At 48.5% G+C, this 25,314-nt stretch overlaps 3 protein-coding genes and 1 long non-coding RNA gene across 4 annotated transcripts; 2 read left to right on the top strand and 2 right to left on the bottom strand.

Annotated features, from left to right (window-relative positions):
- Positions 1 to 5,393: 5,393 nt before the first annotated feature.
- Positions 5,394 to 6,134, bottom strand: LOC120707826. The gene has a single exon (XM_039992851.1). It carries the CDS (start codon positions 6,007 to 6,009, stop codon positions 5,512 to 5,514), a length of 498 nt encoding a protein of 165 aa, XP_039848785.1. The 5' UTR covers positions 6,010 to 6,134; the 3' UTR covers positions 5,394 to 5,511.
- Positions 6,135 to 10,908: 4,774 nt separating this feature from the next.
- On the top strand, positions 10,909 to 11,406 carry LOC120710161 (glycine-rich cell wall structural protein 1-like). The gene has a single exon (XM_039995821.1). It carries the CDS (start codon positions 10,909 to 10,911, stop codon positions 11,404 to 11,406), a length of 498 nt encoding a protein of 165 aa, XP_039851755.1.
- A 767-nt stretch (positions 11,407 to 12,173) lies between these two features.
- Positions 12,174 to 13,306, bottom strand: LOC120710712. The gene is made up of 2 exons (XR_005689989.1): positions 13,107 to 13,306; positions 12,174 to 12,458 (listed from the first exon to the last, which is right to left on the bottom strand). It is a non-coding gene; the product is annotated as an uncharacterized LOC120710712 (long non-coding RNA).
- A 5,078-nt stretch (positions 13,307 to 18,384) lies between these two features.
- On the top strand, positions 18,385 to 22,517 carry LOC120707824 (protein PLASTID MOVEMENT IMPAIRED 1-RELATED 1-like). Its single transcript, XM_039992850.1, has 2 exons — positions 18,385 to 21,085; positions 21,168 to 22,517. The coding sequence occupies exons 1-2, from the start codon at positions 18,759 to 18,761 to the stop codon at positions 22,309 to 22,311; spliced, it is 3,471 nt and encodes a 1,156-aa protein (XP_039848784.1). The 5' UTR covers positions 18,385 to 18,758; the 3' UTR covers positions 22,312 to 22,517.
- The last annotated feature ends 2,797 nt before the right edge of the window (positions 22,518 to 25,314 follow it).

The following is a 25,314-nucleotide window of genomic DNA, read 5'->3' as shown; positions in this document are numbered from 1 at the left end:
CAGTGAAAAAAAGGATCTGTTTCCTCATCAGGTGACTTAGATATAGCATTCCTGTAAGTCACCTGTTCGATTTACGAGAACAAATGTTTTAACAATACGAACAAATAATAATGTAACGAACAAAAATTTAAATATGATGAACAAATAATAATGCAATGAATAAAATATTACACATCACGAAAATTGCGAACAAATAAATCAACATCACGGAACAATTTAACATACAAAACGAACAAATGATTCGGCATTGCGAACAAGTTAGTTACACACAGAAAAATGCATCTACATCGCAAAAAATAGAAGAAAAAATAAAAAATAAAAAAATAAAAAATAAAAGAACCGGTAGACACAACATAGGCAGCCCAACACTGGTGACTTACGCAAATACAAGATCTAAGTCACCTTAAAAGAAGTAAATTTGAAAAAATAATTCTCTAAAGTTTCGCAATGTCATAATCATTTTGTGACCATTAGATTCCCCCCCCCATTGTGTGTGTTTGTTTTACCCAACAAATTAAAACTCACCCTTTTGAGATTATATACTAATAGCACAACATCTACTTGATTGCAAAGATATACAGTATATAAGATTTCCGGGGGGTTGTTTATGAAATATAGTAGAACACCTCACATATGCTGCGGCCGATCGGCTGCAAAGTGCCACCTGGGCCTTGGCCACATGCTAAGTAACTCCCACTTAGGCCTTGGCCAGTGGCCACCCGCTACGCAGGAGCCTTTTACATGTATATCATTATAAAAGTTGGTCCCAACGTCCATACCACTAAAAAGTTTGTAGACACCTATGTACCATCGTGTTTTTTCGTTTTGACCTCTATACCATTCCATCCACCATCTGTTAGGAGTTAACGGATTTGGAGCCCTGACATGTGGGCCTAACCTAGTAAATTGACAATTTTGCCCTCCCAATCTCTCTCTCCCGCACTCCACAGCAGGACGCGCGTGCCGTGGTCCTCCCGTCGGGGCTGCGCGCCACCGCCGCGCCATGGCTCGCCGTCGGGGCCGCGCTTCGCCGCCGCGCCATGCCCCTTAGTCGGGGCCGCGCGCCGCCGTTGCCGCCGGGCCATGGCCCCCGTCGGGGCCGCGCGTCGCTGCCGCGCCATGGCCCTCCCGTCGAGGCCGCACGTCGACCACGCCCGCAGCCAGGACGACGGCCATGGCGGCGAGGGCCAGGAGGAGGAAGCCCGCGTCGCGGAAGAAGCTGGCGCAATGGACGGTGACCCCCTGGGCGCTGACTCGGAGGGCGACAATGCCGAGCACGGCGGCCACGGCGAGGCCCGCCGGGATGGGGCGGGGCGCGGCGGGGGCGGCCAGGGCGGGTGCCGCGCGGCGAGGGCGGCCGCGGCGGGGTGCAGCGCGGCCACGGCGAGGGCACCACGTCGAGGGCGACCGCGGTAAGGGGGCGCGGCCAGGGCGGGGCGCAGCGTGGCGGGGGCGGACAGGGCGGGCGTCGCGCGACGAGGGCGGCGACGGCGAGGTCCGCCGGGGCGGGGCGCCAGTGCGTGCTTGTGCGGCCGTGGCGGCGAGCCTCGCCGTCGCCAGTACCGATGTCCGCGGCGTGGGCGCGCACATGGGCATGGTGCCAGCGCAGGGCAGCACGGCGAGGACGGCCGTGGCGAGGTCCGCCGGGCCGGGGCAGCTTGTACCTGCTTGCCTTGGAGGATTAACGCGCGAGTCAGGGAGAGAGGAAAAGAACGGTGAGGAAGAAGGAGATGGCAAGTGGGGCCCACTCGTCATTCACATAAGGAGAGAGTTAAGCAATTTTTGGCACCCAAGGGTATAATGGTCTTTTTATAGGTCCGTTAGCACTCATTCCGTCCAAAATGGTATAGAGGTCAAAACGAAAGAACGCGATGGTACATAGGTGTCTCCGAACTTTTTAGTGGTATGGACGTCGGGACCAATTTTTATAATTGTATACATGTAAAAGCCTCGCTACGCAGGGGCTGACCACACAAAAGAGCCATTGGTGTCACCTCCAAAAAGTTGTTGCGTAATCCCACCTTAATTAACTCTGGATAATGTTCATTTCTTATGGAACTTACCAGATTTCATTGTTGTCCAGGACACCGCGGAACAACTCTTAGTTCCATTATGACATCTCGATTCAATAAGAATGAATTTAAGCTCATTAATGACTAAGTGTGAGTGATATGGTATATATGTGGTGAGTTGTCCTACCTTGTTACTTAAGAGCGAGTCTAACCAACATATAAACTCAAGTGCCAAATTCATTTCAACCCTCAGATTGAGTCTAACCAACATATAAACTCAAGTGTCAAATTCATTTTAACCCTCAGATTAACCCTTTTTATGCGGAACGAAAACGAAAATTTAAACGGAGTTGGCACATGTTAATGTCCAGCTCCACTCCGCTCCGCTTGAATAAAGCGGACAAGACCTTATACACAGCGACACCCCTCTCACCTCACCGAAACTCCTAGAGAGTAGGGAATGCATTTTGCATTGCACACTCCAGTCTCTACAACAGGCGGAAAGAACATTCTTGAAACTTCCAGAACGTTCTAGAAAGTCCATGACCGCGTGTACAAGTACAACCGACGGAAAGAACATTCCTATACCCGTTTGCAGTTTTTTCTCCGGGTCCTAAAGTTTGGCGGCTCATCTCCCAGTCCCACTCTTGCCTGCCAACCTCTTCTCGTCCGTTCTTATCCTCTCGACGAGTCTTCCCCGTCCCCGATTCCACGGGCTCGAAAGCATCAGATGGAGATCGGAGGCGGAAAGTTTAGCGCGTGCTCGTCTTGTCCTCCTCCCTGAGACCCTGACCCATCCACGGTTCGTGCCGGGTGCCGGCGGTGCATGCGCACGAGGTAGCGGCACGCATGAATGCACACCCGGAGCAGGTACAATCCGGTCTTTCTCTTCCCGGGGATGCGCGATTCGGTTTTCGCTTGCATCGCGGTTTCGCTTCTCCTTGGGATACGATCTGGGTTTTGGAGTGGACGCGCCGATTAGCCCTGTTTTTGTGTGATCTGCGTTCGTTTGCTTGCTGTTCTCGGACTCGGAGGATACTCCAGTCTTATTCGGATCTGGCACAACGGTTGATCTATATATCTGAAATTTCAATGCGCGCGGATTGGGGAGCTGCCCGTGAGCTTTAAACACCTTCGCCGATGTGAACGGAGGAGTGTTAATCCTTTTTCAAAATAAAAAAGCGGAGTGTTAATCAGTGTCCCATTTCTCTATGATCTGTTTTCACCCAATCTCCTCTGTTCACATCTCGATTGCTAGATCATTTTTATACCTGTCCTCCACCCAGTTTAAGCTTATCCATGCCATGCGGTTGGTTTGGTGTGGGTACGCTGAACCGTAGTTTTGCTGCCCTGGTGCCTTGCAGGTGGGAACATTCATGCGCATTCTTCGTTAATCTGATTGCAGATCCTTGTATGAATTATGATCGCCGGTTTTCAGCAAGGGTTTTTCCATATTTCCTTCTCTTTCTTCCCCTTTATTTCTGATGGGATCTTCGAACCTTCGAGTCTTTTTTTTCCAACATGTATTATCAACATCAAATCCAGTATTCTTTAGATCAATCGTTTCCCTGGGAACTACCTGTCTCTTCTTTTTCTTTCCTCTGTTGTATGCATTTTCTTGTACAGTTTTGCTCAACTTCTGCAACTGCAACTACCACAAAACCGAACCATTTGGGAGAATATTTGAGTTCACCACCATTTTCTTCAGAATTCGTTGCTGGTGCTCGTTAGCTCGCAGATTTATTAGTCGCAGTTCTCAAGTGTTTTGACTTCTGAACCTGTAGCCCTGGACGAATCCTCTCTTACTGAATCTTTTTTTCTAGACATTCTACCAGACTATTTAGGGTGTGTGAAGTTTGGATTTTGGTACCGTAGCATATTTTGTTGTTACTTGACAAATAATGTTCAATCATGAATTAATTAGACTTAAAAGATTCAGCTCGTGGTAATCAGTTAGACTGCATAATTAATTATTTTTTTCAACTATATTCAATACTCCATGCATATATCCGAATATTTGATGTAACCGATACTATAGAAATTTTTTTGGAAACTAAATAGGGTATTAGCAGTTGTTTCCCTCGATGATTCAGGTTTTAATTTTTTTTTATTTGAAATGTCATTCGGGATAGTTCCTGCCATGGCACAGTACTTGGGGTTTACTTTTGGGGAGAGGATTTTGCAAACATGGTTTCTAATGAATATGTAAGAATGGGCTTTGAGCTTTGGATTGAGTTACCTGGCAGTGAATTTTCTAAGTCTCCCAATCAGTTTAAGCTTTTTTGGGTTGACTTACTTGGTGCAGGGTTTGAGGTCTCGAGTTCAAATCCTGGCAGTTGCGATTAAATAAAGTAATTGCAGTTGAGGGAGCTTACATGTGAGCGCGAGTGTTGAAGTATAAGTGAATTGCCCGCATCTTCTCATCAGCCTACATGTGAGCGCTTTTGTATTTAATTAGTTGGTGCATGCAACTCAATAGGTACGGTAGATCTGCATACATTGACCAGAAAGGTTTAGGTTTAGAGGAACGATGGCTTTGCCTAATGCAGCCGAACGCGATGAGATGGAGTAGGATGCCAAACTTGTCAAATTGATGGGTGGGGTATTATATTTGTCAGATTAGAACTAAAAGTTGCTATATTTGCCAAACTGCTTAAACAAGCACCAGATAGGTAGATGTAGTATAAGGGAAAAGCTATCATTCACCTGAGTGATTTGAAGTAGCTCCTCACTTGATTTTTCTTCTTCAAATCCTCCCTTTCTCTCCAACTCCAACGAGATTTCATCAAGGTTAGAGTTTCGGGGTTGCCGGGGAGCGGTGCTCATCACCGCCCTTAGAAGGAGGGCTGGGCCAGCGGTGGTCGTGGGCGCGGGGGCGGCGAGGCCAGCAGCGGTGGCGTCGCAGGCCCAGGCAGTGGAGGAAGGTGGTCGGGCCGGGGCAAGGGCGGCGGTGGCGGCAGGAGGGGCCGGCTAATGCGGTGGCCGGCACGGGCGATCAAGGGCAGTGCCGGTGGGCGGCGGCGGGGCGGCGTTGGAAGGTTGGAAAGAAGGTGTCAGGAGGTAGAAGATGAAGAGAAATGGTTGGATTTTAATGCAGCGGTTCAAAAATTCGAGTGAGTAGAGCTGGGATTTGACTCTAGCGACAAATCGACACTTAATATTTGGTAACTGTATTTCGCAGCGAGAAGGCAGAGGCCGTGAGCAGGTAGCTTGTGGTGCAGAAGAAAGAGGCCACAGGTGTGTCTACAGCCTAGCCTCTGGCCCAGTAGCTGCTGCATCGGGCGGTCGCAGAGCCAGAGGCCGAACAGGGAGCGAAGCCAGATGTACAAGCCAACAGCGAAGCCTGGTCCGCTTGGTAACCAAATCTTCTTGTAATCGGAATTGATAGACTGAACCTTTAGATTGTCCTTTATTATCATTTCACTAATAAGGCGGCGTGTCCGACAATACAAATTGCACACGGGGTCATAGGACCCAAGACGGGTTCTAGTAGCATGGCCTACGGGCCTTCGGCGAGCTTCTCGTCGGCGGAGGCGTCGTCCCGGCAGACGAAGAACATGCAGAAGCCCGCGAGGATGGTCGCCGCAGCCATCACCCAGACGACAGCGGCTACAGGGCCCGGCATCAACGCAGCCACCCGCTGCGAGAACATGACCGTCAGGGCAGTGGTGAGGGCCCATACAGCGGCCTTGACCTGCAGGCGCTTTGGCGAACTCGGGGGCAATCTCTCGAAGACGCGCAGGAGGTGGAAGAGGAGGACGAGGTCGACGAAGGACACGACCACGAATAGGACGGAGCTGGGGTCGTGCCTCGAGTCGTAGATGGCTACCCCGCAGTTGATCGCGAGGAAACACAGGGCGACGGCCGAGGCCCATGCCGACGAGCCATCGTCGGAGGCTCCGGTGGGAGCAGGGTTGTCCTCGGGGCAAGGGGACGGAGGATTTAGGGGCACTTTGAGATCTCCTGCGCTGTGTGTGAGTGGTTTGCCACAGTCCATGGACTGTGCCCGCGGGCTCAGGCGCTCAGCCTACCTTTTGCCGGCGAGTCTTCCAGCTTGCTTGCTCCGTCGTTGTTGGTCGGTACAGGGATTCGGTTCGCGCGAGTTCATTGCCAGCGGGTAGGAGGCATTTATAGAAATCGGGAGAGTGCCTCCGTGTTTCTTACGATCTCAGTCGTCGTGAAGAAACAACTGTCCAACCGTGGAACCGCGAAATTTCCCTGAAATCGCCGAGGTTCTCCGTTCTCCTTGTCCCATAGCGTGGCTTCTTGAGCCTTGAGGGAGTAAATGATTTTTTCCAGCCGCCACACAAGAAGCCTGCAATAGCTTTAGCGTGTAGATCGATCCTTTCTCCTCTGCTCTGATGCAGTCCCTTGGGTATGATATGACGTTGGCAGAAACATGGAGGGAGGTACTTGGCGGTGCCATACTGCCATGATTGATATGGTGATCGGGTAATATATCCACGATTCGTTTCATTCATCGCCTGTCTACATACCGATAGTCCACGGAGATGGACTTCTGCAGATCAGACCCACAGCTAGCTTTATTTCCGCAATGACTTCAGGTAGTTGTTGGCCCCCCAAAAAATGAGCGACGCCAGTTAGTTAGAGACAGCCGACCTAATAATCGGCTAATCGCGAGGGAAGTCTGGACCCTGTCGCGAGAATGCCACGAAATAGACGCTGGCAAAATTGTGAACTAGTACTTTTCAAAGATATATACCGAATTATGAACCAACGTGTCAAAGAAGATATACTTTGGTTGCGTCGAAACGATATGCTCGAGAGACTAGCGAAGTCGTCGCCCGCGGTCGCAATCAGACATGAAAAAAACGCGGAAATGACAGCAACCCCAGCTTCAACGAATGAAATTCCCAGTACTTTCACGTCACGTCATCAGCACGACCGGAAAGGTCCAAGCTTATAGCTACGCGCACTTGCTGCCCCGCAGTAGATGCTCCGTGATGCTAAACGCGTTGAGGCAAGACCAATGTTTCCTCCCGTCAAGCCGTTCTATGCTTTGATCAAAGTTTGAAAAGGAAAAATTCGGTTTATACCCTCTAATTATCATAAAAATCCGATTTTAACCCTCAACTACAAAATCAAATAACAAAGACCATTCAATTATTGAAACCGGACAAATTTGATCTTTTAGGTGGTTTTCCATTTTATTAGAATTAAAAACATTCAAATTTAAATTAAAAATTCTTAAGTAATTCATTTTAAATCAAAACAAATATAAAGAGGATATCAATTTTTTTTAAAAAATGTAACCTATCTATTGACATGACACTTTTTAGTTGATCAGATCCAAGTTTTTATTTTTTAATATTTGGTTGCTTGTAGTTATGTCTACTATTTTTGAATAACTAAGATTCTAATATAGCAATAACAGATAGATTATATTTTTAGAAAAAATTTGGAACTAGTTTTCGTATTTTTATAATTTAAAATTAATTAGTTTGATTTTTCATATCTAATTAGATTTTTTTATTTAGATTTTTTATTTTTTTTAAAAAAAAAATCCAAAACCACCTTGGAGATTACCCCAGGGGCCAAATTTGCCTAGTTTTAATAGTTGGATGGTCTATGTTATCTGATTTTGTTGTTGAAGGTTGAAAATCAGACTTATGTGATAATTTGAGAGTGCAATTTTGACTTTTCCCTTTTAAAAATTTGATCCTTTTAAATATTTAGCTCTAAAACGCAAGAAGTTATATGCGTAGACTTATCTTGAAAAGTTCCTTTATAATCTTTTAAACGTTCACTATGTATTAGTATACTTTTATTGTAATAGAAAAAAATAGCGTGCGCAATCAAAGCTGTTCTTTGTACGAATTTTGGAGACATTTCATCCAGCACCCAATGCCAGTCTCAGCGGGAGTTTCATGGGCACAGTTATCTAGACTGAGAACTAGATAACTGTACTAGATAGATTTTAGGCCAGCCTCAGTGGGAGTGTTATCGACATAGTTACCTAGATTAAAATCTTAAGAATCATGTCAGTAGAGTGTCATGGTGATGACCCTCCCCTCACATTTCATAATACTCCTCTCTTCTCTCTCCTCATATTATTAGTACATGTTAGCAAATTTAATGTCTATGACACTCTCATGACATTCCCACTGAGATTGGCCTTATGATGATGAAATTCTTCTTACATTTCATGAAACTCCACCATTCTCTTCTTACTATGTCAGCAAAAGTGATGATATTTAATATCATAAAATTCTTATTAAGACTGGCCTAATGACAGAGGAGGAAATGTCCACACCCATTACACCATCCCCAAAGGCATTGGCACACGCTCGCGTATAATGCAGAGGAGATAAAAGCTTTAAAAAAAGTAGGGAACCACACCTAATCCTGGCCCCAATAGAAGAACGAGGCAAAATGCATAGGTGATTAGAGCAAGTATAGTAATGTACAATCAGCTGGCCAAATGAACTGCCACATCACCAAAATCTAACGTGGAGAAGTGAGAAACCAAGAAAGAGAATGGACCGGGCGGGTCATGAGCAGGTTTACCTAACCGTCGGTAACCGGTCCGGTTTGACTGGTCCGGTTTGACCGGTTACCGGTCAAACCGGAACCGTCCGGCCCGATTCCGGTTTGGTCCGATACCAAACCGGCCCAAATTCAAAATTTAAATTTAAATTCAAAAAAATAAAAAATTTCTAAAAAATTTCTAAAAATACTTCAAGGTGCAACGAATTTAATGGTGTCAAATTTTCTCAAAAATTCGTTCATTTAGTATAGTTTGCGGGGATTTGAAGTTAAACAAAAAAACGTGCATACAAAAATATACAAATACAATGTAAAAGTAGTACAAAAGAGGGTTGGAGGGTTCATTTAGACTAAAATATGTTATACAAATATTTATTTAGTATACTTTGCGGGCATTTGAATTTAAACTAAAAAAGAAAAAAATTTAAATTTAACCCGGTTACCAGTCAACCGACCGGTTACCAGTCAAACCGGCCGGTAAACCGGTCAAACTGGCCGGTATACCGGTACGAACCATTTCAACGGGGGAATTTGAATTCAAATTTGTGTTTGTCCGGTTCCGACCAGTAATCGGTCAAACCGGTCCGGTTAGCCGGAACCGGAGCCCGACGGTTAGGGACGAACGGTCGGATAATAAAACCCTGTTCATGAGTCGCCAGCGTAAAGCAGGTGGATGCGCGCGTCTGCACCTCCATTGCTCCGCCGCTGCTGCACTCAGCACTTATTGGCCACATATGCTGCACTCCTCCCTGCTACTGCGCTGACGCATTTAATGAGTGTCACGCTAGCTTTCCTTTGCGACGGCCGGTGGCGAACTTAGCCATGCTCTTAGGCCCATCAGCCTGCCACAGTGTGCCCAAACTCCTCTCTCGCTCTCTCTCTGTGACTTGCCCAAGCTCGTCTCTAAGCTTATAAAAAATTGCCTGGTGGGATGTCTGAGCTTGTTATGGTTTCAATAGCTTGTATGGATGCAAGTCGTTACCCATTCAGGTTAGCTAATTAACAAGTACATGGTAATGCTATTTTACTTCATTCGCCCCCTTAAATTAATTATGTGGTATATCCTACTATAATTCAGTTGATCAAATTTTGGATTGGCACGGTGACCTAAAAGTAAATAGAATTTGCATGCATCCCCTACTAATATAACATGGCACGATCGATGACTGTATGAGAGCCGCCGCTCGCAAGAAAGATATATCACATACAAAGAGTGCCATTTAGGAGAGTTAGCATGACTTAGGTGATTTAGATTTTGAGTGGTACATACAGTTAGCAAGTCTTTAAACATAGATGTACATCTCCAACTCCAAGAGTTAATGGAACTAAATGAGAATGTCGAAAATTTTATGTGAAAGGTGGTTGGAATCTAGGATGGTTGATTTTTTTTCGAGTAACCTACTCCATCCATTAAAAGATGTAAAATGCTTTAGTTTTTTTCAAAACCAACTTCTCTAGCCTTGATAGAAAAACAATAAGATCAACAATATCAAATTAATTGCATCTATCGTGAAATATGTCCTACAGTGCATTTATTTGGTAGGGAAATTTGTGTGTAGGACACTGCGAAAGAGTGAATTTGTACTGAGCACACTACCAATATCGATTTTATTCCTCGCACACTGCGAAAGAGTGGCTTGATGTACAGCACATCGCACTGAACAAAGTAAATATTTTTAGCTCAGATAAAAGGCAAAAAGACCATAATGCCCCTAGACCCACTCGTCATCTTCTCCTCTCCTCCATCATCCACCGCCCCGGAGTTGTAGACGAGGGCGGCGCTGCCTTCCCCCGCTCGCGCATCCGCCCCCCGCGCGTGTGTCTGCCGCCCCTCGTGCGCGTCCGGGCCCGCGAGCGCACCGTTCCGCCGTGCGGAACCCGCAACCGCGTCGCCCCAGTGTGCGCGTGTTGCGGTCACCGACGACCGTGCTGCCCCCATCGCGCCCGAGCGTGCCCGCTCCCCCGACCGCGCCACTGGTGGAGGCCGAGGCAGGCCCGCCGTCGTCGGCCTGCTCCTGCTTGCGGCGGTATGCGGTGACCGGCAACGCGGCGAGCGCGGACGCGTCGAGCCCATGGCAGGCGCTCCTGCCCAAGGAGCTGAAGGAGCGGCAGACACCCGCGCACAAGCCGCCCCGACCGTGTGCCACAAACTGGTAGAGGAGGAGACGGAGGAAGAAGAAGACGACGGCGAGGACGGCGAGGATGACGACGGCCGTGAGCAGGTCGGGAGCGCGGTGGTGCAGGCTCCGCGCGACGGCAGCGCAGTTGCCACCTCGCAGACGCACGCGCGGGGGCGGCGGCTGTGCTTCAATGGCGCCTCCAGTCCTGCTACCAGCATAGATCAAGGACCTCGAAGACGAGGTGGATGCCGTCGCGAGTGTCGACGGCGATGGGCATGCACGACCGGAACAGGACGCTATCCGCGACGCGGTGCACATCCTCCTGCACCTCCCGCATAGTGAGCGCGGCGTTGGTGTGGCACGCACGCAGCGCTGCCGCCGCCGCAGCGGCCTTCAGCTCGCAGCTCGGGCCGTTCCAGGGGCTCCTTGGAGGGCGCGACGCGACCGGCGGCGAGGGGCCACGGCGGGCGCGCAGGCCGGCGGCGGAGCGAGGCCACGGTGGAGGTGGCGAGGGGCCGCGGCGGGTGCGGGTCGGCGGTGGCGTTGGGCGGAGGCGGTGCAGATTAGCGGCGAGGGGCCATGGCGAGGCGCAGGCTGGTGGCAGCGCGGACGGCGTCAAGGGCCGCGGCGGGACGCAAGGAGGCGGCAGCGCAGGGCCTAGGCGGAGGCGGCTTGGACTGGCGGCGAGGGGCCGCGGCGAGGCGCAAGTCGGCGGTGTCGAAGCAGCGATAGAAGTGAGGAAGCGGATGTCATGTGGGCTCCAATAAAAGGCAAAATGGCCCTTTTACCTAACCTCTCAGCTGCAAATAATTAGTTTATTCCATACAGTGTGTTGTAGACCAAGTTGTAGTTTGGTAATGTGGTGGAGACAAAATCGGCTTTGATAGGGATGGTGTGTTCCGCACAAAACTGCATTTTGATGGTGTGATGTGGACAAATTCCCCTATTTGCTATGATAGGTGTTAATTTTTCTCTAAATTTTGTGGATAAAACTAAATATCTTACATTTTATAACCGAGCGAGTATAATGGTTTTGAAATCCTAATTCCTAAGCACTCCTACATAATAATGGAATTGGAACTTGTTTGGTCGAGTATTTCAAAAAAAAAAAACTAAAACACGGCAGGGACAGCAACTGGCAGAGTTTGTGGGCCAAACATATCTTAAAAAATGGCAACCAAGCCCACATAATCACTACTCCTACGAAAAAGACATGGACCGTGTTTTTTGGTCCACAATATAGCACACCAAAGCAACATTCAGATTCTTTTTAAGCAGCACATCATAGCAGCATTCAAATTCAAGAAGTGGCCGCTCCCTAGCCAAGGCCGGTTGCCTAAATTCAAGAAGTGGGTTTTTATAAGAGACACTAGTAGGGTGTGTCGCACGTGTCTGAAAAATAAAATTATGAAAAAATAATCACATTAAATTTTAATTGCAACAAGCATTTTTGCAAAATTATATATGGTGAAAACAAATAACGAAGTCTCAATTTTGTGGTAAAAATAGACAAAATATTCGAAACATGAAAAAGTATATAATTATAAAAATAGATAAATGGTATGTATAAGATAGTACATAATGGTATGTATGAGTATATAATTATAAAAATATGTTCGAAATATGATATCTCTACGGACACAGCTGCTTTTCCAATAATGCATCGCGTTCTATTCACTGCAAACGAACCGAATAACGCTCCAAATAGCTCTCGCCTTGTAGGAGTCGAAGTTGCATCGACAGGCAATGTCTGACTTGTCGCATGCTTTCCCACCAGTCGCTGGCCATGCCTGCCTTGTCCCCTCATTATATCAAACAGCTTGGGTGCAAAACTGGGATGGCACATATGTCATGTAGAGAATAATAATGCATTAAAAAATTAAGCATTTGAAAGAATAGAACAAAAATAAGAACTACAAGATCTTGAATGGTTAGGTTATGCAACAACTAAAACTTGAATGATTAGGTTATACAACACTTGTCTAATTCTAAGAAGGATAAAGCCATCAAGCAAATTCCCAAATTTAAAGAGCTAGCTCTCCCCAATTCCCAAATTACCATCCTAATAAAACCATCTACCAATTGAAATGAACAAACCAATGATCATTCTTAGCATTATTACGGTGCCTTCGATTCCACTGAATTATTTTTACATACATATATGTGAAAAGAAAATTTTAAAAGAATCCATGTAGAAATAGCTTAGCACCAATCAAAATAGCTTCTGAAGAAGATATATAACAGGTTAACAATATGAAAAATAATATCAGCAAACCTGTAGGCAATTTGTTCATTAGTTCTACTGGAAAAGGTCTTGATAGAACAATAAATGGTTGGCGTCGATTTCCCAATGTTGGTAGGATGATTTTAGACATTGTCCAATGGGTATTGATGAATAAAATAAGTTGATCTTCGATACTGAGATATAAGTGTCAAACTGTCACCAAGGTAACGACTACAGACTTACCTAAGGGGTTCCAGTGTGCTTTCACCCACATAAGCAACTGCAGCAAAGTGCATCACAGCATCAAATGCATTTTCCGCAAATATCTTGTTGACCTGGGAGCCAGTTAAGTGAAAAACAAAACTTTGGATTGTAGCCTCCCAGATCACAGCAAAGATGAATTGTAGCCTCCCAGGCTGCGGAAATAACTCCAGCAGAACCTTTACTGCTTCCATGTTTCCTCTAGAGAGTAAGATGAACCAAAATGCGCATCAGCAGAAAAGATTAAAAGAACAAACAAATTCACACAGTCAGTACAAAGAAAGCCTTGATTACCACAATGGTAACTCGATAGTTATCCTTGAAGAGCCTTAAAGAGGCATGTGATCCAATATAACCAGCTCCTGTTACTATGATGTGGGTAACACCAGGTTCATGGTGAGAAAGCTGCAGGAATATAAACATCATAATTAGCTTTACAGTTGTGAACTGAAGTTTTTTTTAGATTCATCCAAGTTTTGTATACAGAAGTACAAATCAGCATTATCTGTCCAGATTGCTTGGGTATCTCAAAACACAAGTGCCACCTCATGGCTGAAAACAGCAATTGTCATGATGTCACTTGCGGGCCTCAGCTGCCAGACCAAGCAGTGGCAAAAAAAAAGCATATATGTATGACAAATCATACATACATCTCTGGGTAGATTGCGCTTAAAAGCTTCATATAGCTATCTCCATGTTATCCACACCAAAATGGAAATGGTAGGACTTTTCATGTTCTTTAGGTAAAAGGACTCGATGCCATTACAGTAAAGCAGAAACCAAATCAACATTGAGAAGTCAGATAGTTGTACCGATCAAAAATAAATTCTACTAAGACGTTTGCAATAATTTGAAATTCTAAGCACATACTGATCAAGAAATAAATATGTTAGGCAACGATTTATCTGCCTAGCTCTGAGATATAATATTAGATAATACCTGGCCATTTGCTTTCATGCTTGGGAGATCACACTGGCTCTCAAAAAGAATAACTGGAAAACTGAAGAGCGATAGACCTATTACAAAAAAACAATTAGTTCTTAGTGAACATAAATTATGTTGTTTTCATGGAATAGAAGGTTGTAGGATTGGCACTTTCCTTGAGTGCCTTACACGAGATAAGAGAACACATATTCTAATTTGACTAAGCATTAATTTGACACATTAAAATTGTTAGGAGCTAAGCATTTTTTCATCTGCAATTTACCAATGTAGATATATAAATACTAAGAGCATATAGATGTATATATGGACATGTACTCCTCTAAAATATAATTCAATACCGGCTAGAGGCTACAACAACCAGTAATAACCAGCATCAATGCATCAACAATCAAACCCAACCATGGCAGCAGCATATTCGATGCCAAGTCTCTTTGAAACCTGTATCAGAAAACTTGGTACCAGCATAAAGGTATTCAAAGAATACCATTATTAGAGTTACAGTATTTGTCGGTGTCCTGACCCGGCGGTCCGGACCCAACTAGTAACGATGCTGCGTGTTCCTCATCCTAGATGATTGATGCAAGAGGCAACACAGTAACGCACGGGTTTATCCTGGTTACGGCCGCGGGGCCGTATGTCCAGCAAAGGGGTGTGCAAGAGCACTGTACTGTCTTGCACCGGTGGTGCTCGTAGTAGGGGGTACAAGCGAGGCGAGAGAGGGAGGGAAGCTCCCAGGTCTCTGCTAGAGGAGGAGTTGATTGAGGCGAGTGCCAATATCGAGACTCAGAAGAGCGTGTGTGCTCTTTGAGTGGTGCTAGGTGTGTGCCACTAGGATCGATCCCCCCAAGATAAAGCCCGCCTCCTCCTTTTATAGACACAAGGAGGGGCGGTGTACATGCACAGGGGATCGTGGAAGTCGTCGTGTTCTCCCCGAATCGCGGGGTGCAGTGGTCGAGCACTGTAGAAAGTACACTGTGGAGCATGGCGTCTGGCATGGCAGTCGTCCTGGGCATCGTTCTTGGCCTCGCGGAGATTGCGCCGATGTCCTTGTAGCTCGGCGTGGTCATTGCTGTAGGGGGTACCGTCCTCCAGGCATGTCGTGGTGACGTTCCGAGGGTCCTGCAGGCCAGGGCCCTGTCCTGGTCAAGGTCGGGGCCGCTTCCGAGGGTCGTGCCCATGCCGTTCGAGGGCTCCGCGGAGGGGAAAGCTTGAAGGATGTATGGGGAGTTGGCAGTACAGTGGCCGGAGCAGTGCCTGAGCACGTCTTGCACTGCGTCGCAGGTTCCCACAGTGTCGCCACAGCGTCCGGGATGGCGGAGCAGTGACCGGAGTTGGCGGACGGGACTCCGGTCACAACCACTGTGAGGAATGGCGGCCTGACGCCGTCTGGCCAGGGCGATGCGGAGGAGCGGTTGGCGTTTAATGCCTCCGTACGGCGGGCAGGTGAGTGGAAGGGCCGTTTGTCCTTTCCGTCGAGGGGTGGCCTTGAGCGAGGCAGAGACGATCCGCTCCTCCGAGGGTAGGCTCGCTACCCTCGAGCGAGGCGGAGATGCGGGGCGCGGTCAAGGGTCTCGGCGGGGAGCCCTCGAGCGAGGCGGAGATCGTCCCGCGGGTTCGAGGGGGGTGCGGATGGGCCGCACTGCGTACGTGGGCCGCGTATTGAGCTTTTTTGAGTCCTTTCCTTTCTTCCGGATTGGAAGGAGGCTGTGGGCCTGGTTGCCTAACATGCGTTTGTATTTTTCAGGGCGATTTTAGTCCCTGCCCCTAATCATGGTACCCGACAGGGGAGGTTCCCATGGTTTTTTTGGGGTCCAGGGGGGCTGGAGCCTCTCCCTAGATCTAGTGTTGTCTCCGCCCCTGGATATTACTACGCCAAGTTAAGAGTTAACGATGCAAAAATTAGTCCTACAATATATAACCCAACTTATAAACTTACAATATTTAGGCTGAAATAAATTAGTCCTTTTTTGAGATCGAAATAAATTAGTCCTAGATCATAGCCAGAGCATATAATCCAATAGACTGCCTTCCTACAGCTTATAAATTGCTCCTATAAGATATATTACAATGCAGTGTGAAAAAAAGAGCCCTATAATTTTTTGAAACAGCGATAGTGCTTGCTAAGCCTGCCATCACGAAGCCACGAACCGTCAGAGATTCAGGTTTCAGGGACCGTGTGCGGCTGGGCGCACGGCGGCACGGGCGGGTTTCACCGTGCGAGGGCCGATGTGACTATCAAGCGACCTCCGAGCATATGCCTTGACAGAAACAAGATTATTGCTGTGGCCCTCGGTCGTTTAGCGGGGGGACACCTACTCTCCGATGGTGGCCTGCACCTAGCAGCATCCGTCGAAAATGAGTGACAACTACTGTGCGAGGAGAGAGAGTTTGCATTTGACTTGGCGAATCATGTGTTTCATGATCACTGTTTTAAACAGTGGGCTAAACTATTTAACTATCTTTGTTCAAAAATAGACTATAACGAGCTATAGCGGCAGCTAAAAACTAAATTGTATATAAAAAAACTTAGCTAAATCTCTCTCAAATAGCTATGTTTTTGCCCCGCATGTTTTGCCCCGCATGTTTTTGCGATAGATGTCGACCGCATTGACACTATCGTGAACAAGGTTTTAAATTTCCGGCTATAACTTCGGGAGGATGCTATTTGATTCGGGCAGGTACAAATTGGCATGCATGTTCCGGCAAACCGGCATTTCGGGAGGATGCTATTTGATTCATTTCCAGAAACGCTTTTTGGTTGCCGTATCCTGACGTACATGATAGTGCCTGGGCCGCAAGTTTGCCATCAGGCCTCCTAGTACATCCAAACAGGCAGGAGCAATAATGCCTCAAATTCAAATCCCTGTATTCATCATGCATGCGTTATCCTTTTTCTTTTCCATTCAAAAACTCGTCAGGCACTCCCAAGAAATCAAACACGATTTAATAGAAATCAAACGCCGAAGGCATCGGCCGCAAGAACAACTCGGGCTCGAATTGATTCCCCCAGACCCAGTTTCCAACTACCAAATCATCAACCCAACCCCAGCAACAACCATCCACCAACTAAGGCCTTGTTTGGTTTCAAGTAGTACAAGTATTACAGAAATTTTGACCAACAATTAGAGATACTAAATAAAAGTAATTTATAAAACTAACTCCACAACTCTGCGCTACTTCGCGAGACGAATCTAACGAGGTCTTTGACCGCGCGATTGGAGGATGGTACTGTAGCATCGCTGTAGTCAATCATCGATTAATTACTGTCATTAAATTCGTCGTGAAAAGTTACACCATCCGTGAAAAAATTTTGCAAATAAATTTCGTTTAGTACTCCATGCATGTGAAATTCTTTTCTCGAAATCGTGTTCGATAGGGCCCAATCCAGCAGAAAACACGCCCCCACAGCGGCACAGGCGCACAACCTATCCTTGATCCCTTCCGTTTCACGACCCGAGCTCCACGAAGCCATTTCTGTTCTGTTCCACGATTCACGTGACAGGAATTCCCTTCGACTTCGAGTAGTCCAGTCCAGCCTTTTTTTTTTAACAAACGTACCTGTATTAAACTGAGATCTACGGTACAAAGACCCAAACGCATACGATACAGGTACACGAGCGGCGTGTTCGGCAGGCTGGAGCTGGAGGCTGGAGCTGGAGTGGTGTGAGAAAAAAACACTGTTACCTGACTGGTGGCTGGAGCGATGTGAGAAGGAAATACTGTAGCGCTGGAGCTGGAGGCACCAGCCGAATACAGCTTTGAAGAGAGCCGCGAGAAAAACTCTCCACGAACGACGAGATGAAGCTACCGCGGGAAGTCCATCGGCCGGAGACGCACCCCGAGCTCCGGTGGCCTTGGAGCCAGATCCGCCGGCGACGACTAGAACCGCCGCGAGAAGCATGGATCTGCTCCATTCTCCTGCTTTCCACTAACCCCAAAGAATGCTCTGTATCCATCAAGTAAAAGGGCGATGAACTCGCCTCCATGAAAAAACGACGAGTCGCCGGCACATAACATCACTGTAGCAAATTATGAATTAATTAGGCTCATTAGATTCGTCTCGCGAAAAAGCACTCAGCTGTGAAAAAACATTTATAAACAGATTTTATTTAATACTATAAAATAGTAAGATTCCTTTTGATGTGATAGGGACTTCTGAAAAAAGTCCTGAAACCAAACAAGACCTTACACAGCGGCTCCACCACGGGAGCACCACCTCCACGGACCCACCAGAGCCGCCGGAGAGAAGCAGCACAGGGACGGGGACGAGCCCGAGAGAGGACTTATTCCGCCTCGCCGTCGACGCCTGTGCCTCGCCGTCGACGCTGGACACCAACCCCTAAATCTACTAGAACCTAACTTACCTGTGCCGCACGGCCGGAGCCCGGCGGTCTCCGCCCCCGACAGCCCTGAGGCCATCGGAGGCGGAGGAGCCCGGCGACCCCGCCGGATCCCACAGCTCACTAAAGTCTAAACAAAACGCCGAGCACCGGAGCAAACGCATCGCGTAGTGGAGCAACAAAGAAAACGCAACACCAAAGCAACGCATCCCCCCGCCCCGCTCCCCCTCGTCTGCGTCCGCCCCGTCGCCGGCCGCGCCGCCCCCTTCAAAATCGCCTCCCGAAAAATCCCCAAACCCGACCCCATCCCAAACCCAAACCCAAGCGCCGCCGCCGCCAGGCGCCAGCCATGTCGTCCCGCCTGCCCCGTTTCGTCGGCGTGGGCGGCGGCGACCACCGCGGGGGCGATGCGGGCGACGCCGCCCTCGCCCGCGACATCGTCACGCTCCACAAGGCGCTCTCCCTCGACCCCTCCACCAGCCGCCGCCGCCGGTCCCTCCCGCTCCCCTCCCCATCCCCCGCCGCCACCGAGCAGCCGCGCCAAAAGCCCCGCCTCAAGCCCTCTTTCTCCTCCTCCTCCTCATCGCGCAGGCTCCTACCGTCCGCCGCCAGCTCCTCCGCCGCTTCCACCTCGTCCTCGTCCTCGTCGTCCTCCTTCTGGAAGAAGTCCCTGACCGCCATCTCGCACCTGGGCCGGCGCCCCCTCGACTGCGCGTTCGCGCTGCACGTGCACTCCGTCGACGGCCTCCCCGCGGCGCTCGACGGGTCCGCGGTCACCGTCCAGTTCCGCCGGATGTCCGTGTCTGCCTACACCCGCCCCGTCGCGGCGGCGCTTGGCACTGCCGCGTTCGAGGAGGCCCTCACGTTGCGCTCCCTGGTCTACTTCTCCCGCGGCGCCAAGTCCGCGGTCAAGTACGAGCCTCGGGCCTTCTCCGTCGCCGTCTCCGCCTCCACGCTCGAGCTCGGCAAGCACGAGGTCGACCTCACGCGCCTGCTACCGGTCTCTTTCGACGATCTCGAGGACGGCGGCGACTCCGGGTTCGGGAAGTGGAGCACCAGTTTCCGGCTGTCCGGCCCCGCACGCGGCGCGCGGCTCAATGTCACCTTCTCGTGTTCGCTCGTCGGGGGTGGCGGCGGCGAGCAGCATAAGGCTGGGGAGGTTGCTGGGCCTGGACTGCGGCGCGGGTCGATGGCGCGGCCGGTGTCAGTGCAGGCACCGACGCCAGTGCCAGCGCGGAGCAGGGATGTGAGGGTACTGCACGAGGTGTTGCCGAGCTTGAGGTCTGCGAGTGCGAGGGCACTGCCATTTGCTGCTGCTGGTGGTCTTGATGCAAGGAAGGAGGAGGTGGCAGCATTGGACTCTGAGGTGGAGAGCTCTCCGGAGGCAAAACACTGCACATCGGTAGAGGTTAAGAAGGAGGACTTGGTGCGTCCAGAGGGCCACTGGGGTGTTACGGACTTCAATGTTGTTGAGCATGGAGTTGAGGTTGCCTCAGATGATACACAAAGGCCTGAACATGCAGAAACAAGCAATGCGGCTGATCAGGAGGATTTGGGGTTCAAAATTGACTATGAGGGATCATTTAAGCCTGTGCAAGTAAGTGATAATGTCACTGAAGATCAGACTGTTGGAGTGGTGCTGGAGGAGGCAGTCAGTGATGCTGCTGATCATAGGGAGAACGTGGAAAACCAACAGGATGGAATAGTCAAAGCGGCTTCACTGCCTACTGCCGCTCTTGAAGCAGAGAATCAGTTTGGAAGAGATACAGAGCTGAAGGATCTAGAGTGTATATTCAATGATCTCTCGATTGCTGAACCAGAGGAATTTGAATCACCAATTGTAGAAGATAAGCATTCTAGGCGATTAAGCTGCACGGGCGTGACTGGTAGTTACAGGTCCACCAGTAGGAAGGGCAGATCGCGCAGCATGGATGCTTCATCAGATTCTGTTGCTAATGAGTTCTTGGATATGCTTGGAATAGAGCATAGCCCATTTGGGCAACCCTCAGATAGTGATTCCGAGTCACCAAGAGAGCGGCTTTGGAAGCAGTTTGAAAAGGAAGCTCTAGCATCTGGGAATGCTATTCTTGGTTTGGACTTCGACGATGGAATGGAAGAACCTATCTGTGAAGATGTTGTGGAGGATTTCGATCTCTCCGCAATGATACATGAGGCTGAGCTTGAGCTTCAGAATGGAAGCCAAGCAATAGATACCAGACTTCGAGCTAAGTCGCTGGAAGATGAGGAAACTGAAGCTTTAATGCGTCAATTTGGGCTAAACGAAAAGTCCTTCCAATCTTCTCCACCTGAAAGTAGAAGTGGGTTTGGTAGCCCTATTGATCTCCCGCCTGAGCAGCCCTCTGAGCTACCACCATTGGCCAAAGGTTTAGGTTCATTTATTCAGACAAAAGATGGAGGATTTCTGCGATCAATGAATCCAACCCTGTTCAAAAATGCTAAGAACAACTGCAGCTTGGTCATGCAGGCTTCTTCACCGATTGTGCTGCCAGCAGAGATGGGATCTGGGATTATGGATATATTGCATGGTCTGGCATCAGTTGGAATTGAAAAATTATCAATGCAAGCAAATAAACTTATGCCCTTAGAAGATGTTAATGGCAAAATGATGCAGCAGATTGCCTGGGAGTCTGCTCCATCTCTAGAATCCGGTGAAAGGTTTGTAATCTTCCTTTTCATGCTTGTTTGTGCTTTTTCCCACTTGTGCCTTGTTTGAACCATTTTTCTTTTACCAATGCAGATATGATCTATTGGAGAATCATAGCATCGATGCGTTAGTAGGAGGGGTAGGAAATACTGCCTCTGGCAAGAAGAAGAAAGGGAGAGGTGCTGATCTGTCATCATCCTTGGGTGGGGAGAGTGCTTCAGAATATTTTTCACTTGAGGACCTTGCACCTTTAGCTATGGAAAAGATTGAAGCTCTTTCCATTGAGGGTTTGAGGATACAATCTGGCATGTCAGAAGAGGAGGCACCCTCCAATATCAGTGCGAAGCCTATTGGGGAATTTTCATCTCTGCAAGGAAAGTCTGCAGAGAATACTTGGTCCCTTGGTTTAGAGGGAACTGCAGGCTTGCAGCTTCTGGATGTTAAGCAAAGTGGAGAAGAAGTTGATGGATTAATGGGCTTGTCTATCACTCTAGATGAGTGGATGAGGCTTGACTCTGGGGTAGTGGATGAAGAAGAACAGCACAGTGACAGGACATCGAAGATACTTGCTGCCCATCATGCTAAATCGATGGAGTTAGTTGCTGAAAAACGGAATGGAGACAAAAAGAGCAAGAAATCTGGTAGAAGATGGGGCTTGTTAGGGAATAACTTCACTGTTGCTCTCATGGTTCAACTACGTGACCCGCTACGTAACTATGAGCCAGTTGGCACACCTATGCTTGCTTTAATTCAAGTGGAAAGGGTTTTTGTCCCCCCAAAGCCCAAGATCTACAGTACTGTTTCAGACAAAGGTAATAGCGAGCAAGATGATGAGGAGCCCAAGACTGAAGAGGTTCCAGATAAGGCATTAGTCACAGAACAGAAGGTTGAGGAATTAGAGGATTCCATTCCTCAGTTTAAGGTTACAGAAGTGCACGTTGCTGGTTTCAAGAGTGAACCTGAAAAGACGAAACCATGGGGCAATCAAACGCAGCAGCAGTCTGGCTCAAGATGGCTGCTTGCAGCTGGCATGGGCAAGGGCAACAAGCACCCCCTGATGAAATCCAAAGCAATCACAAAGCCGAGCCAAGAGGCAGCTGGTCGGCCAGGAGACACCCTCTGGAGCATCTCGTCGCGCGTCCATGGTGCAGGGACCAGATGGGGCGAGCTAGCAGGAGCTAAAAATCATTCGCGGAATCCAAATATCCTCCTTCAGAAGGACAAGAGATTTCGGTAATATTTTGGTGGGTAGTTAGCTTGTAAGACATGTCTTCCCGGTTTGATCGGGGTAACTTATTTTTCTGGAAATGTTCCTAGTTGATTGTAAAATCATGTACATTAAGTTCTCTTGCATACTGAACCATCTTGGATCAGTTCTTTTTTTTTTATGCTTCCCTATTGGTTGTGCTATGTTCCTTCTGAATTCCATTGGGCTCAACTGTACAAAGAAACTGGTGTCTCTCTCTTCACAATGAAAAGAGCGGCTTCTACGAAGGTGCAATACAATCTCCCAATATTCGGAATGCTCTCGTCACTCACACCGCTGTCTTGGGTTTATACTTCATGTCTCAGCACGAAAGAAAACACTATTCATTTCTCTGCTCAAGAAACTGTGGGGATGAAATCAAGCAGGCCTGTTACGACGCCATGCCATCCGCGAAAAGAATACGACGATTTCGCCAATGGTGCTAAGATAGATCCGCCGTCCTCTGCCGCGTTGTAGACTTCCACAGATGGGCAGCGTTGCAGCTTGTGGCTTTCTCGACAGGTCAGTGCACCGGTGCAGATTAGCAAATCGTTCATGGCATCCCGTGCTCGCCGTGGACACAATGATTCCATCTACAAGGGTCCCCCCGATCCTATGAAAAGCTTAGTTGGCTGGACCCTGGGCGCAAACTTTTGTTCGAGGAATTCTGCGGGTCCTGTCGCGGTCGACAGCTCATCGTCCAAGTAGTATCATCACTCGGCCCTGGGTGAAAGGAAATCCACGGAATCTGTTCTCGTGATCTCATCCAAGGGACGCTTGACTACTGGCCATCCAAATTCCAAACCCAAGAGGCAGATCCTGGAACCCTCGTTTTTGAATTTTGACACGACCCGGGGAGTCTTCGGTCTCTTTTCGACCTGATTCCTCGTTCGGTTTATGCGTGCTCGTCTTGAGCAGCGCAAGCAGATGGTCAGATGCTGGTAGTGGTAGTTGCATTAGGTGATCAGGTACGCAAGGACGCCGCGGGTCGCAGCGTCGCGCTGGTTCCTGGTATGCAAGGCTAAGATTCTAACAGGGCTGCTCGTCCTTTCCAAAGTCCCAAAACCATGTTTGGCATTAGTGTGAGGCTCACCCGCTTACTGACTGGTACCCATGGTCATCTTACTTGACTGGGTTCTGGGTGTTTAATTGCCGGCATCTGATTGGAAGATGACAGCCTACGCCCTCCAGCGATGCAAATGCAAGACGGTTTCAGCCTACAGCAACCCGGGACAGCTTCTTCTGCCTACAGAGATACCCCTACAAGCAACGGCAAACATCTGCCACTGCCAGCATCATATTCTACAGGTTCCAGTTATCTGAAACCATGGAGTGCAGTAGAATTAATTTTGTTTCAAAGGCTGAGATGACCGAAGCCGACTTTTTCTGGATCTGAAAATGTGAGGATAAAAAAAAAAGGAACGAATAGTTGTGCAGCCTGGAGACGGGAGAATTCCGATCTGTTTTCTGCTCTTACAGTTTCATTCAGACCCCACCTTTCCAGAATCAAATTTGATTGAAATGGACGGCACGCCACCATGACCCGGCGGTGGCTTGCACTTGCGCAGCGTCGCCATCATCGCGGTGGCCCGCTGGTTTCTTACCTTCTCCCACTTTTCCCCCAATGCACTTGTCAAAGAGGGCCTCGTTTGGTTCATCTGTGCTATGAACAGTAATCACAGAATCTTTCATGTATGGAGGCTTAAACGAAGTTTATTTGTAAAAAATTTTCACAGACGGGTGCAACTTTGCGCGACGAATCTAACGAGGCAAACAAATCCGTGATTGGCTGCAGTAATGCTACAGTAATCATCATCTAATCGTGCAGTCAAAAGATTCGTCTCGCGAAATAGCACATGGATTGTGAAGTTAGTATTGCAAACTATCTTTATTTAGTATTTTTAATTATTAATCAAAGTTTATACTAAATGTGCTACGGACCAAACAGGGCCGAGGTAGCGAGATGTACCCGGCAGCCAGTATGAAGCCATGAGCTAGCGCGGTCGGGCTTGGACGGACGGCCGCGCAACGCCCAGCGCCTGACTTCGTGTTTCCGCAGCCATTTCAAACCCCGGGGCTAACCCGGTGGCCCCCGTCGCCGCGTCATGGGACCATCCATCATTGGGACAGTACGTACGCATCCCTGTATTTGCTCTCCAAAGTCTGGGTCGGGCGCTCCGTCGCGTGCGCACGTTGTGGCGACGACGTGCGCGCCTGTGCGACTCGCCGCTGCAGTTGCCGAAGTTGCTGCCGTTTTCCGGCTATCCGTAGCACTGGCGAGAACGTACGTACCTGCACGACCTTGGCAACTAACAAGTGGTGACGCTGACGACAGCACCGGGTTTGGGTTTGGGACTTTGGGTACTGCGTTCCGTTTGAGCTGGAAGGATGAGGATGCAGCCAATATTTTCATCCGAGTTGGGGTCCATGACAGGCGCGTACCCTGTGTACAGTGTACCCCTACCCGCACAGCTGAGCTGATGGGCCCGCGGAGATGAACCCAAGCGGCAGGGCTTATGTGTACGACGAGTGCTCGCTTTAGTTCTTCCATCGGGAGCAAACAACGCGTCATAATCATGCGCTTTCCCATCGAAAATAATATAGTGTCGAGTGATCTTGAATTCATCAGCGAGGGATTCCGGATTTTCTTGCGCCATTTGACCACCACCAAGCTTAACCTAATCCGTTGAATATTTTTTTTTGAACGGGAGAATAGTTTTTTTTTGCGAGTTAGTAATCCGTTGAATAAAAATAGCTTACTTTTTTTTTCTATACGTCTACACATTCAAAACGGAGTATATCCATGGCGTGTATCATGCGCGCGCGTAGCGTTGCATGGCAGCTAAGCCGTCATGCTTGACGGGATACACTTATTTTCTTTCTCCAAGGATGGTAAGCAAGCTGCATTATTCGCACATGGATCAGCAGCATCACGACCGAGCGCCGTTGCCATCGCGCACGGGGTTCATGAATCATTATTATTAAACAGTTGCA

Source organism: Panicum virgatum, chromosome 5K (genome assembly GCF_016808335.1).
Source record: "Panicum virgatum strain AP13 chromosome 5K, P.virgatum_v5, whole genome shotgun sequence".
Taxonomy (NCBI): Eukaryota; Viridiplantae; Streptophyta; class Magnoliopsida; order Poales; family Poaceae; genus Panicum; species Panicum virgatum.
This window is presented reverse-complemented; position numbering and strand designations above follow the sequence as displayed.